General features: G+C 42.9%; 1 protein-coding gene across 7 annotated transcripts in view; it reads right to left on the reverse strand.

Moving 5' to 3' along the window:
• LOC115215218 (ankyrin repeat domain-containing protein 26-like) overlaps positions 1-13019 on the reverse strand; it is a 138229-nt gene that overhangs the window by 42541 nt on the left and 82669 nt on the right. For all 7 annotated transcript variants that reach the window (XM_036509151.1, XM_036509166.1, XM_029784474.2 and 4 more), the window contains 5 exons: positions 11154-11264; positions 8803-8874; positions 3251-3346; positions 2348-2562; positions 511-595 (listed from right to left, as the gene is read on the reverse strand). In XM_036509151.1, the coding sequence (XP_036365044.1) occupies positions 511-595; positions 2348-2562; positions 3251-3346; positions 8803-8874; positions 11154-11264 (579 nt within the window). The remainder of the gene's footprint in view (positions 1-510; positions 596-2347; positions 2563-3250; positions 3347-8802; positions 8875-11153; positions 11265-13019) is intronic.

Here is a 13019-nt window from a genome sequence, read left to right on the forward strand (position 1 = left end):
GATGGACGTTCAATGAGATGATAATGATGGATTAATGCATGCATAGGCATGCCTGCATGGGTCAGATGGACTTTACTGAGGCAGCCCTTCCTGCTGCTAACACTCACCTCTTTCAAAGCAAGGGTAATATTTTCCCAGACCTGGACAGAAGATTGGAAACAAAGGGACACGGTTTGTATGATAGTGACACTCCTTTGCAAATGTTATAAGGACTCAGAAATTAATAACACTATGTGGAGACAGGGTCACAGCTAATGAATATTCGTTATGTGGAGACAGGGTCACAGCTAATGAATATTCATTATGTAGAGACAGGGTCACAGCTAATGAATATTCATTATGTGGAGACAAGGTCACAGCTAATGAATATTCATTATGTGGAGACAGGGTCACAGCTAATGAATATTCGTTATGTGGAGACAGGGTCACAGCTAATGAATATTCGTTATGTGGAGACAGGGTCACAGCTAATGAATATTCATGGTAAAACAAAAGAAACTTATTTCTTACTCTGTTTGTTGATTGTTCTTTCTCCAATTCCATTCTTAACTGGCTTATCAGTCTCTCTTGGTCATTGATTTTAAGTTGATGTAACCTGCAGACACGGAAAAAATACATAGAGATGTGTAACTTACAAGTTCGCACAGATATATATATATATATATATATATATATATATATATATATACCCTAAAGTATATATGTATGTATGTATATATATATATAAATGATATTAGGGTAATAAGAATTATAGAAATTATTATTACCAGTGGCCTAGCACAAAAAAAAGTCAGTAGACTATATATTATTCACATAAAAATATTGTGTACATTAAAACACATTAAGAGGTTTCCAAATAGGAAACATTTCTAATTTTCAATCATCATCATCATCATCATCATCATTTAACGTCCGCTTTCCATCCTAGCATGGGTTGGACGGTTCAACCGGGGTCTGGGAAGCCAGGGGCTGCACCAAGCTCCAGTTTGATCTGGCAGTGTTTCTGCAGCTGGATGCCCTTCCTAACGCCAACCACTCCGCGAGAGTAGTGGGTGCTTTTTACGTGCCACCTGCACAGGTGCCAGAGGGGTCTGGCATCGGCCACGATCGGTTGGTGCTTTTTATGTGCCACCGGCACAGAAGCCAGTCGAGGTGGGGCTGGCATCGGCCACGTTCGGATGGTGCTTTTTATGTGCCACCGGCACAGAAGCCATTTGAGGCGGGGTTGGCATCGGTCACGTTCGGATGGTGCTTTTTATGTGCCACCGGCACAGAAGCCAGTCGAGGCGGCACTGGCAATGGCCACGTTCGGATGGTGCTTTTTATGTGCCACCGGCACATTCATAATTAGTGGTTTGAGTTTTCTACTGCTCTTTCTATCACAAGGCTTTCCTACATATACATAAAGTACATACACACACATATATATAATCTATACAAAGAATAAACTCCATAAAGGAACACATTGTGACAACCAGTGTTAGATGAGATCATTTGATAGTCTGGACCACACCCACATATTAGTCTCAGATTTTGGCACATGGGTAGCAGGTTCAGGGAAGGGAGTGAGTTAGTTACATTGACCCCAGTGCACAACTGGTACATATTTTATCGACCCTGAATGGATGAAAGGCAAAGTCACCCTCAGCAGAATTTGAACTCAGAATGAAAAGACAGATGAAATGCTGCTAAGCGTTTTGCCTGGTGTGCTAATGATTCTGCCAGCTCGTTAACTTAGATACACACACATAATGAATGATGATTGCAGAACTTTTAATGAAGCTCAAAGCAAGAAAAGGCAAAGTGGTTCCCTGTTGGATTTGAACTCAGAACCCAACGGTACATAAGTAAATAGTGCAAGATATTGAGACCAGTCTTGTGATTCTAACACTTCCCAAAATCCTTGCAATTGAGAAAAGAAACATTAGGCGCAGGAATGGCAATGGGGTAAGTAGCTTGCTTACCAACCACATGGTTCCGGGTTCAGTTCCACTGCATGGCACCTTGGGCAGGTGTTTTCTTCTATAGCCTTGGGCTGATCAAAGCCTTCTGAGTGGATTTGGTAGATGGAAACTGAAAGAAGCTCATCGTATATATGTGTGTGTGTGTGCAAGTGTGCGTGTGTATGTTTGTGTGTCTGTGTTTGTCTGTCCACCATTGCTTGACAACCGATGTTGGTGTGTTTACGTCCCCGTAATTTAGCGGTTCGGCAAAAGAGACCGTTAGAATAAGTACTAGGCTTACAAAGAATACGACCTGGGGTCGATTTGTTCGACTAAAGGCAGTGCTCCAGTATGGCCGCAGTCAAATGATTGAAACAAGTGAAAGAATAATAAAAGAACGGCACCTGTCCATATTCTTCAGCCTCTCCTGGTAAGTGGCCAAATCATGTTTCAGGCCGTCCCGTTCCCCTTGCACTTGAACCAAGTCCTGCTCACGTTTATCCCGTTCTTCCTGAAGTCTTTTAAGATTATCATTCATCTGCCGTTTTTCTAAGCTGGAAGTATTTTCTTTCAACTCCATCTGATGCTGGATGTCTTTTGTCAGCATCTCTGCAGTTTTCTACAATGACAGGAAAATAAACAGGTGAAACTGAAAACCCCTCAAGTGTTCTCTTAATATTATCAAAACAAAGGCAGAGGAGAAAGCGAGGTCTTTAATGCTGCCACATATATAACATATGCTGAAATAATATCAGAAAAATTCTTCAGAAAGGTAGATACAGGTGTAGAATAATTATTGTATTATAAATATAAATATCTATAAAAATATATGTAAATATGTATAAGTATAAATATATAATAATAATAATAATAATAATCTTAAACTGCTCTATTATTGCCGGGAGGAGGGGCCTGAGAACCGATCCTACTTGTTCCGAGTTCTTCACTGTTTTCATTGCCAACCTTCACCTTACTGACAGCATCCCTATACATGCCTTGCACAGCTCTCACTAACAATTCATCTATCCCTAGTTATCAAACTGACCACCAAATAATGGATCAGGAACCCTGCCAAAGGCTTTCTTCATGTCAATGAAAGCCAGGTACAGAGGTTTATCTTTGGCCAGGTAGTGAGAGCAAAGCATGCCATCAAAGTGGTAGTGGGGTGTGTGTGTGTGACATGGGTAGTGGTAGTGGTGTGGGTAGATGGGGTGGACTTAAATGGTGGCAGTGGGGGTGGTGGAATACTGATAAAGGAAGTGATGGTTGTTCGGTGACCAAAAACAAATGATTCTATAATTATTTACCTTTCCTTCTTGCAATTCTTCAATGACTCGATGCAGTTCCACAGTCTCAGACAATTGCTTCTGGCTTCTTGACATCTTTAACTCAGACATTTCTTCCTGAAAATAATAAAACACACGCAACAACTCAAACAATGGAAGTGATACGTTATACGGGGGGGAGAGGGTGGCACGTGCATATGAACATGTGTGTGTGTGTACATGTATGGTTGAGTGAATATGTATGCCTGTGTAAGTGAGTGTATGTGTGCACATGTATGTACAAGTGTGTATATGTATAGGCATGTATAGCTGTGTGTGTGTGTATATATATATATTGCCTCCCTGTTTATTTCTGTGTTCCTTTCTGTTGAAGAGCATAGGCTCGAAATGTAAAAGACTTTCTCACTTCCCCAGCGTTAAACTAATACATCTGTTTGTTGTTTACACACCTGTCTTTGTCTGCCAGAGCGGCTAGCTGGCTTCCGTGCCGGTGGCATGTAAAAGGCACCATTTGAGCGTGATCGTTACCAGCATCGCCTTACTGGCACCTGTGCCGGTGGCATGTGTAAAAATATTTGAGCGAGGTCGTTGACAGTACCACATGACTGGCCCCCGTGCCGGTGGCACATAAAAAGCACCCACTACACTCACAGAGTGGTTGGCGTTAGGAAGGGCATCCAGCTGTAGAAACTCTGCCAAATCATGATTGAAGCCTGGTGCAGCCATCTGGTTCGCCAGCCCTCAGTCAAAATCGTCCAACCCATACTAGCATGGAAAGCGGATGTTAAACGATGATGATGATACAAATTCTCATCATATATATATATATATATATATATATTGATGCCAGCACCGCCTTGGCTGGCTTCCGTGCCGGTGGCACGTTAAAAGCACCAACCAATCGTGGCCGATGCCAGACTCCCCTGGCACCTGTGCCGGTGGCACGTAAAAAGCACCCACTACTCACGGAGTGGTTGGCGTTAGGAAGGGCATCCAGCTGTAGAAACACTGCCAGATCAGACTGAAGCCTGGTGCAGCCTCCTGGCTTCCCAGATCCCCGGTCGAACCGTCCAACCTGTGCTAGCACGGAAAACGGACGTTAAACGATGATGATGATGATGATGATATGGTTGATGGTTATGATGGTGAAATAGTTGTGTGTACGTAACATAACTGACAAACTGAACCACTTATAGCTTATATATCATCATCATCATGATTTTCATGTCTGTTCATTTCTATTGCTAGCATGGGTTGGGTTGGGTTATCTGAGTGGATCCAATCAGAGGAGGACCAGTGTCTCAGTTCCAGCCTGGTTTCTTTGGCTGGATGTCCCTCCTAATACCAGATGCTGGACAGACTATCCTGGCTGCTGGTTTATGACATCATTTGCATATATGATATATATATATCTTCTTTTATTCTTAAACTTGTTTCAGTCATTTGACTGCAGCCATGCTGGAGCACCGCCTTCAGTCAAACAAAGTGACCCCAGGACTTATTATTAGTAACTCTAGTAATTATTCTATCGGTCTCTTTTGCCAAAGCGCTAAGTTACAGGGACGTAAACACACCAACATTGGTTGTCAAGCGATGGTGGGGGGATAAACACAGGCACACAAATACATACATATATATATACACACACACAATATATCTATATATATATATGATGGGCTTCTTTCAGTTTCTGTCTACCAAATCCACTCACAACGCTTTGGTTGGCCCAAGGCTATAGTAGAAACAAACAAACAAACAAACACTTGGTACATACAAAGACGGTCACTCTTCATCGTTTTATCATTTCATTATCCCTAAACATTTTATTTTATTCTTCATTCTGTTTTGCATTTCCTTATGTTCTGACCATTAAGACAGTTTTGCAATTTACAGTCAACCTCACCCCTGCACCCTCCCCCCTTTCTTTTTGTCTATCTCTTTATTTCTGTATTGTGTACTTTGATTATAATTGTATTTTGTCTATCTACGGCTTTAGTTTTGTCTGTAAACAGCTGAGAAAGACTCACTGCTTTTGTGTAGTATGCATTGTCACACTGAATCAGGTGATGTGAGGATACTTATTTAAACAATCACCTGAGGAAGTGCATTTCACACTTCAGAAGTATGATAATGATTACATGACATCTCACCAATGTACGACAGGGGTAAAAAGGTGTTGAAACAATTGTTGTGATTTAAGTAAGGAATGTAATTCATTCCATTTTCTATCATTTATCTATTTTTATGTGTGTGTGTGTATCATCATTTAAAGTATGTTGTCCATACTGGCATGGGTCGGATGGTTTGACCAGGGCCAGTAAGCTGAGGGTGTGTACCAGCCTCTAGTCTGAATTGGCATGGTTTCTACAGCTGGATACCTTTCCTAACACCAACCACTTTGAGAGTGTAATGGGTGCTTTTACGTGCCAGTTGCATGGCACCAGTCTCTATCACAACTGTGATTTCACTAGGCTCGATGGGTCTTCTTCTCAAGCAGAGCATATGTTACAGGTTTCGGCCATTTATCATTGCCTCCGTAAGATCCAATGCTTGAAAGGGTTTTGTTTTTACATGCCACCAGCAGAGGTGCTAGCTATGCAACACTAGCATCAGCCATATTGCTTCCATGAGGCCCAACGCTCAAAAGGTGCTCCTAACGTGCCACTGGCACAGGTGCTAGTTACACGACATCAACAATGGCCACATTGTCTCAATGAGGCCCAATGCTCAAAAGATGATTTTTACATGCCACCAGCCTGGGTGCTGGTTACATGACACCAGAATCAGCCATGCTGCCTCTATGAAGCTCAACACTCAAAATGTGCTCTTACGAGGTGCTCAGTACAAGGGCCAGTTATGCTACACTGGCATTGGCCATGACTACGATCTCAGTTGGCTTGAAGGGGCTTCTCAAGCACAGCATATCTCCAAAGGTCTCGGTCACTTGTCATTGCCCAACGTTCAAAGATCATGCTTTACCACATCGTCCCATGTCTTCCTGGGTCCACCTCTACCACAGATTCCCTCCACAGTTATGACATTGGCACTTCTTTACACAGCTGTCCTCGTCCATACGCATCACATGTCCATACCAGTGCAGTCGTCTCTCTTGCACACCACATCTGATCCCTCTAATGCCAAACTTTTCTCTGCAGATGCTTACACTCTGCCATACATGCACACTGACATTGCACATCTAGTGAAGCAGACTGGCTTCATTTCTCTCAAAGCATCCATTTCAGCTACTGACTCAGTCACCGAGATAACAGAAGCTATCTACTACCTCTAATTTATCCCACTGGCAGCTTATGGAATCTATTTTCTGTACATTTTTAGTGTTTATTGTACCTGTGCACCTTCCGCATGCAAAAACTATTTTTCCAGTTAACCTTCCTCTGATACTGCTGTGCTTCATATGTGTCCACAGTTTGCACTGGGTACACCTTATGGAATTTCTACCTACACCTTTCCTACAGATCAAGCAGCGCCATCTACCTGAAGGGATCTGTGATTTGTCTACTCTGCTACTTACTAAGATTTTGGTTAAGTTAACTCTAAGGTCCTTCAATTCTAGGAAACATCTGAAATTCTTTCTCTAGTTTTGATAGTGATCTCAGCTTTAAGAACAAGGTCATTAGCAGAGGAGCTCCCAGGGGCAACCCATCTTAAACTGCTCTGTTATTGCCTGGAGGAGGGGCCTGAGAACCGACCCTACTTGTTCCCTGAGTTCTTCACTGTTTTCATTGCCAACCTTCACCTTACTGACAGCATCCCTATACATGCCTTGCACAGCTCTCACTAACAATTCATCTATCCCTAGTTTCCACACTAACCACCAAATAATGGATCAGGAACCCTGCCAAAGGCTTTCTTCATGTCAATAAAAGCCAGGTACAGAAGTTTATCTTTGGCCAGGTATTTCTCCTGCAGCTGTCTTACCAGAAATTTAGCATCAGTGGTGCTTCTACTTGGCACGAACCCAAACTGCATCTCATCAAAAGTAACTCCCTCCCTAATTAGTTGGGCTATCCCTCTCTGTGACCTTTATTACCTGATCTAACAACTTGATACATCTGTAATTATAGTATCTAAAGCATCACCTTTACCTTTGTAGCAGTGAACTATGGTGCTGCTACACCAATCATTGGGTATGACTCCTTCATGAATTACCTGATTTACGATACAGGTGACAAGACCATAACCCACACCACCAGATATGTTAAGCATCACAGTAGAGATTTCTAAAGGGCTGGGGGCTTCCCCATCTTCATATCCATCATGGCTTCATCTGCCATGCTACCGTCAATTCTGACTGCTGGTCTCTCTGTTGGATCAACATTTGACAGACTCTCCTTGTCCCATGCGTTCCCTACGTTTAGCAACCGTTCATACTGACACTCGCAAGACTCTTCCTTTGCAGAGTCACTAACTGCAAGTGAGCCATCATCCAGGCAATACATATAGGTATGTTTGTGTGTGTGTATATGTGTGTGTGTATGAATGTGTGTATGCATGGATGTATGTATATATGTGTATGCATGGATTTATGTATATATGTGTATGGATGTATGTATGTGTGTATGCATGGATGGATGTATGTATGTATGTATGTATGTATGTATGTATGTATGTATGTATGTATGTATGTATGTATATATGTATGTGTATGCATGATGTGTATGTGTATGTGTATGTATGCGTGTATGTGTGTGTGTGTGTGTGTGGAAACTGTGTGTATGTATGGTGGAGGATGACTGCAGAAAAACACGAAACTAATAAGGGAGATTTCTGATAGTTTAGTGGTCCCTGTGAATGACTGCCAACAAGATGATTAGATCCTGTGTGCAAGGAACGAGAGCAGAATCACACAAAGGAATTACAACAGTACAAAACGGACACTGAGAAACATTCACCGTTTCCTCCGGCCCTTTCGCCTGCTTCTTTTCACTGAAGGTGTGGAAGCCATTATAAGGGGATGGCCATTACACTTCCATGTCAGTCAACATAATTTTAGTGTTTGAGACATGAAGACAGAACATCAATGTAAAAATTCTCAAGGTAGACATAGCCAACTACTTCAGAGAAACGACCAATTTAAGGAGAAAGAGACAACAGAATCAGGAATTCCCCCCCCCCCCTCATTGAGGTTGGACAGGTCTCACAGCGTGTCCAAAACAGAATCAGGAATTCCTTCCCCTCATCGAGGTTGGACAGGTCTCACAGAATGTCCGAAACAGAATCAAGAATTCCTCCCCCTCATTGAGGTTGGACAGGTCTCACAGCATGTCCGATATGGCATTCACTATATATTTTGGGCCACATCCAAAACCCCACCCTTTTACACCTTACCATCAGACCAATAAACACTAAAGGGGTTATCTACACACAGAATAAAGTGCTCCCGTGCACCTCCCACAGAACTGAGTTGGTATTCTTTTGATTTTTAAAAAAATACTTTTATTATTGGATGGGATATTTGTGTTTTCTTTTCGTTCTGTGCAAACTGTCAAATTCAGCCCAAACACACTGTACGCTCATGTACACACCACAGACATACACATCTAAGTACGTACTCGAAGTTTCTGATTTTCTTCCTTCAGCTGAACCATTTCCACAGAGAAATTCTGATCAGGTAAACTTTCTGACTGAAAAAGAAGAAAAACTTGAGAGATAAATATTTTATTGAAAATGCAAATTTCTTGTTAAATCCTTATTTACAATATCAATGAAAGGGAGCATAGGGATGGCTGCCACATTAACAAGTTTGCAATCTATCTATAATGTGTGTGTGTGTGTGTGTGTGTGAGAAAGAAGGTGCTCATATTTGTTGACGTAAAAAGCACCATCCAAGCATGGTCGATGCAAGGTCCTCCTGACTGGCTCCCATGCCGGTGGCACACGAAAACCACCAACCGAGTGTGTCCAATGCCCCAGACTGGCTCCTGTGCTGGTGGCATGTAAACAACACTACCCGTACGAGATTGATGCCAGGCAAGCCAGACTGGCCCCTGAGCTGGTGGCACATAAAAAGCACCTATTACACTCTTGGAGTGGTTGGCGTTAGGAAGGGCATCCAGCTGTAAACATTACCAGATCAGATTGGAGCCTGGTGCAGCCTCCTGGCTTCCTAGACCTCAGTCAAACCGTCTGACCCATGCCAGCATGGACAGCAGACATTAAACGCCGACGGTGGGTGGATAGATGGATGATGATGATGATGATGATGATGATGATGATGATGTGTGGTGGATTCAATTCTTGGACCCGGCAGTGCACTGTGTTCTTCATTTCCCACTGTACCAATCCACTCAACTGTAAATGGCTAACTTTGCAATGGACCCCCCCTCCCCTCCCCATTCAGGGGAAATGTTGACCAGCTTCGCCCAGCCAACAGAGTGGCATCATTCGTAAAGCTAAAACAATGTGAAACACACTGTGACCAGTGATGTGTAATAACATCCAATAGTCAGGTCAATACTGCGATACTATGAGATATATATATAAAATAATAATATTAGGGATTATATCCAAACTTACAGGGAAAAACCAACCACTCCAAGAGTGTAATGGGTGCTTTTTATGTGCCACTGTCACAGGAGCCAATCAGGGCAAGGGGGCTGGCATTGACCATGTTCGGATCTCCAAGAGAGTAGGGAATGCCCCACACATATAAAAATTGCCTAATAGTGGTTTTATCTCTAATTTAATTTAATATATATACATCCGATGCCAGCTATCCGCCTCGTGGCCGATGCCAGCTCCGCCTCGTCTGGCTTCCGTGCCGGTGGCACATAAAATACACCAATCCGACCGTGGCCGTTGCCAGCCTCGCCTGGCACCTGTGCAGGTGGCACGTAAAAAGCACCCACTACACTCACAGAGTGGTTGGCGTTAGGAAGGGCATCCAGCTGTAGAAACACTGCCAGATAAGACTGGAGCCTGGTGCAGCCTTCTGGCTTCCCAGATCCCCGGTCGAACCGTCCAACCCATGCTAGCATGGAGAACGGACGTTAAACGATGATGATGATGATGATGATGATGATGATTATATATATATATATATATATTATATAATATATATATATATATATATATATATATATATATACATACATACATTTATATAGTTACCAACGTCGCTTCACTGGCACGTGTAAAAAGATTCGAGCGAGGTCATTGCCAGTACCGCCTGACTGGCCCCCGTGCAGGTGGCATGTAAAAAGCACCCACTACACTCTCGGAGTGGTTGGCCTTAGGAAGGGCATCCAGCTGTAGAAACTCTCCCAGATCAAGACTGGAGCCTGGTGCAGCCATCTGGTTGCCAGCCCTCAGTCAAAACCGTCCAACCCATGTTAGCATGGAAAACGGACGTTAAATGATGATGATATATATATACATATATATATAAGCAAAGTTTAGGTAAGTTAAAATATGTTTGTGCCATATTTCGACTGTTAAAAGGCAAATTCACTCAACGTACTGCAGCTAAACTTTTTCTCTTATGGTTAAAAGGTGTGAAAACATCATATCTTTCAGTGTTGCCATCTATCAGGATTCCCAGACATCAATGTTTCTTGCTCTTTGGCTTTTATCAATGGGAAGTACCTAAGGGAGGCAACTCAGAGCAAATCTTATAAAGTAACAGCTTCATGTAAAATGCAGTCAACAATGTTGAGTGATTTGCGCACACACACACACAAACACACATATGATGGGTTTCTTTCAGTTCCCACCTACCACATCTAGTCACAAGGCTTTCATTGGCCTGAAGCTATAGCAGAAAAGACTTGCCCAAGGTGCCATGCAGTGGGACGGGACCCAGAACCATGTGGTTGGGAAGCAAACTTCTTAGCCCAACAGCCATGCCTGTACCTATATGCATGTGTAGGGAGGATGGTAGATTGGACAAAAGGGATTTCCTTACTGTTTGGGTCAGTTGAGATATGTAAAGGTGAGATGTCTGACTCTGTTTTCCTCCCCCTCCTTGCATCAGCTGGTCCCGTTGTGAATGTAATTCCTCGTTTTCACTCTCAAGCTGCAATTAGACATAAAAAAACTCAAACAAACAAACTGATAAGATAACACAAAAATAAACCAAAACAACAGATCCTTCTCCCTTACACCATTTTATTTTGTTACAATGGAGAATGGATGGAAGCACTCCGTCGGTTACGACGACGAGGGTTCCGGTTGATCCGAATCAACGGAACAGCCTGCTCGTGAAATTAACGTGTAAGTGGCTGAGCACTCCACAGACACATGTACCCTTAACGTAGTTCTCGGGAATATTCAGCGTGACACAGAGAGTGACAAGGCCGGCCCTTTGAAATACAAGGTACAACAGAAACAGGAAGAAAGAGTGAGAGAAAGTTGTGGTGAAAGAGTACAGCAGGGATCACCACCATCCCCTGCCGGAGCCTCATGGAGCTTTAGGTGTTTTCGCTCAATAAACACTCACAACGCCCGGTCTGGGAATCGAAACCGCGATCCTACGACCGCGAGTCCGCTGCCCTAACCACTGGGCCATTGCGCCTCCACACAGTGGAGAATATTAAGTTGATAACAATGGTCAGACTCCAACACACATAGACGGTCGGAGCTCCTCTAAGCAAACAGTAAATATGGAGCAGAGATACAACGCTCCACAAAACACAGCAACCTTGTTGGTTGTGACAGTGGTGGGGTCACTGTAGATGAAGAAACAGGACCACAGTCCGACAATAATTTCACTTTGTAACAGATCAGATATAAAGGCTGTGACATCAGACTGGTCAATTACTAACCACATGGTGTTCATAGTGTCACATGGTGGTCATGCTGTATAACTAAACATGTGGTGGTCATTTCTGGAACCAAAGTGGTATCTGATAACCATTGTTGGTGTGTTTATGTCCCCATAACTAATGTTCCTGGGAAGGACATTAAGTAATAAAAAAAAAAGAGAGAGAGAGAGAAATGAACAATTCCCTGGCCCCAGTTTTTAGTTGAGGAGGAGGAAGAGGTGACCCTCCCCCATGCCCACAGTTCACACTTGTCAGAATAAGCTTATCCACAAGTAACCCCCAGAAACTGGGGTCAGCTTCATCTTGCCACTGTATAAACCAAGAAATGGAACATGGTAAACTATAAACAAGATCAAGTACAGCTCTTTACCATCTCTGCCAACTGTTTTTATCATTATTATTATTGAGTGAGAGAGCAGTGCATGCCAACAAAGTGACACTGGGGTAAAATATACAAAGCCCAGTATACCCATCATGACTACCCGTCTGATAAGGGTACACCAGGCACATGCATCACAACCATATGTGCACGACATGGTGATCTCATATCAAGATAAACAGCACATGACCTTGCAGGTGGGGCCCAGTTAGAATTTTCTTCAGGTTGAGTAGCCCATCCCGCTCAAAAGGTCCCTGAATAAGGGTTGTTTAAGGATGTTGAAAGAACCACCCATGTTTCCAGAGGTGAATTATTCAAACCCCAAAGAATCCCTCTCAACACATGGCTATGATGCTCCCCCACTACTTCTGCTCGTGATCAGAGATGCACATATCGTTAGCCACTAAGGGACATGCTCAACTGGTTAAGGTCAAACAACTGACAAGCAAATCTGTGGTATTGAGCAGAATATTTGCTGTATCCCATCTTTTATACCAAGACAAAACAATGTACATGATAACACTTCCAATCAGTTAAGATCAGAAGCCATGAGAGCCACTGCCTGGTACAGCATCAGGGCTATTATTATTATTATTATTATTATTATTATTAAGGTGGCAAGCAGGTA

The sequence above is a fragment of the Octopus sinensis genome, linkage group LG1 (assembly GCF_006345805.1).
Source record: "Octopus sinensis linkage group LG1, ASM634580v1, whole genome shotgun sequence".
In the NCBI taxonomy this organism is placed as follows: Eukaryota; Metazoa; Mollusca; class Cephalopoda; order Octopoda; family Octopodidae; genus Octopus; species Octopus sinensis.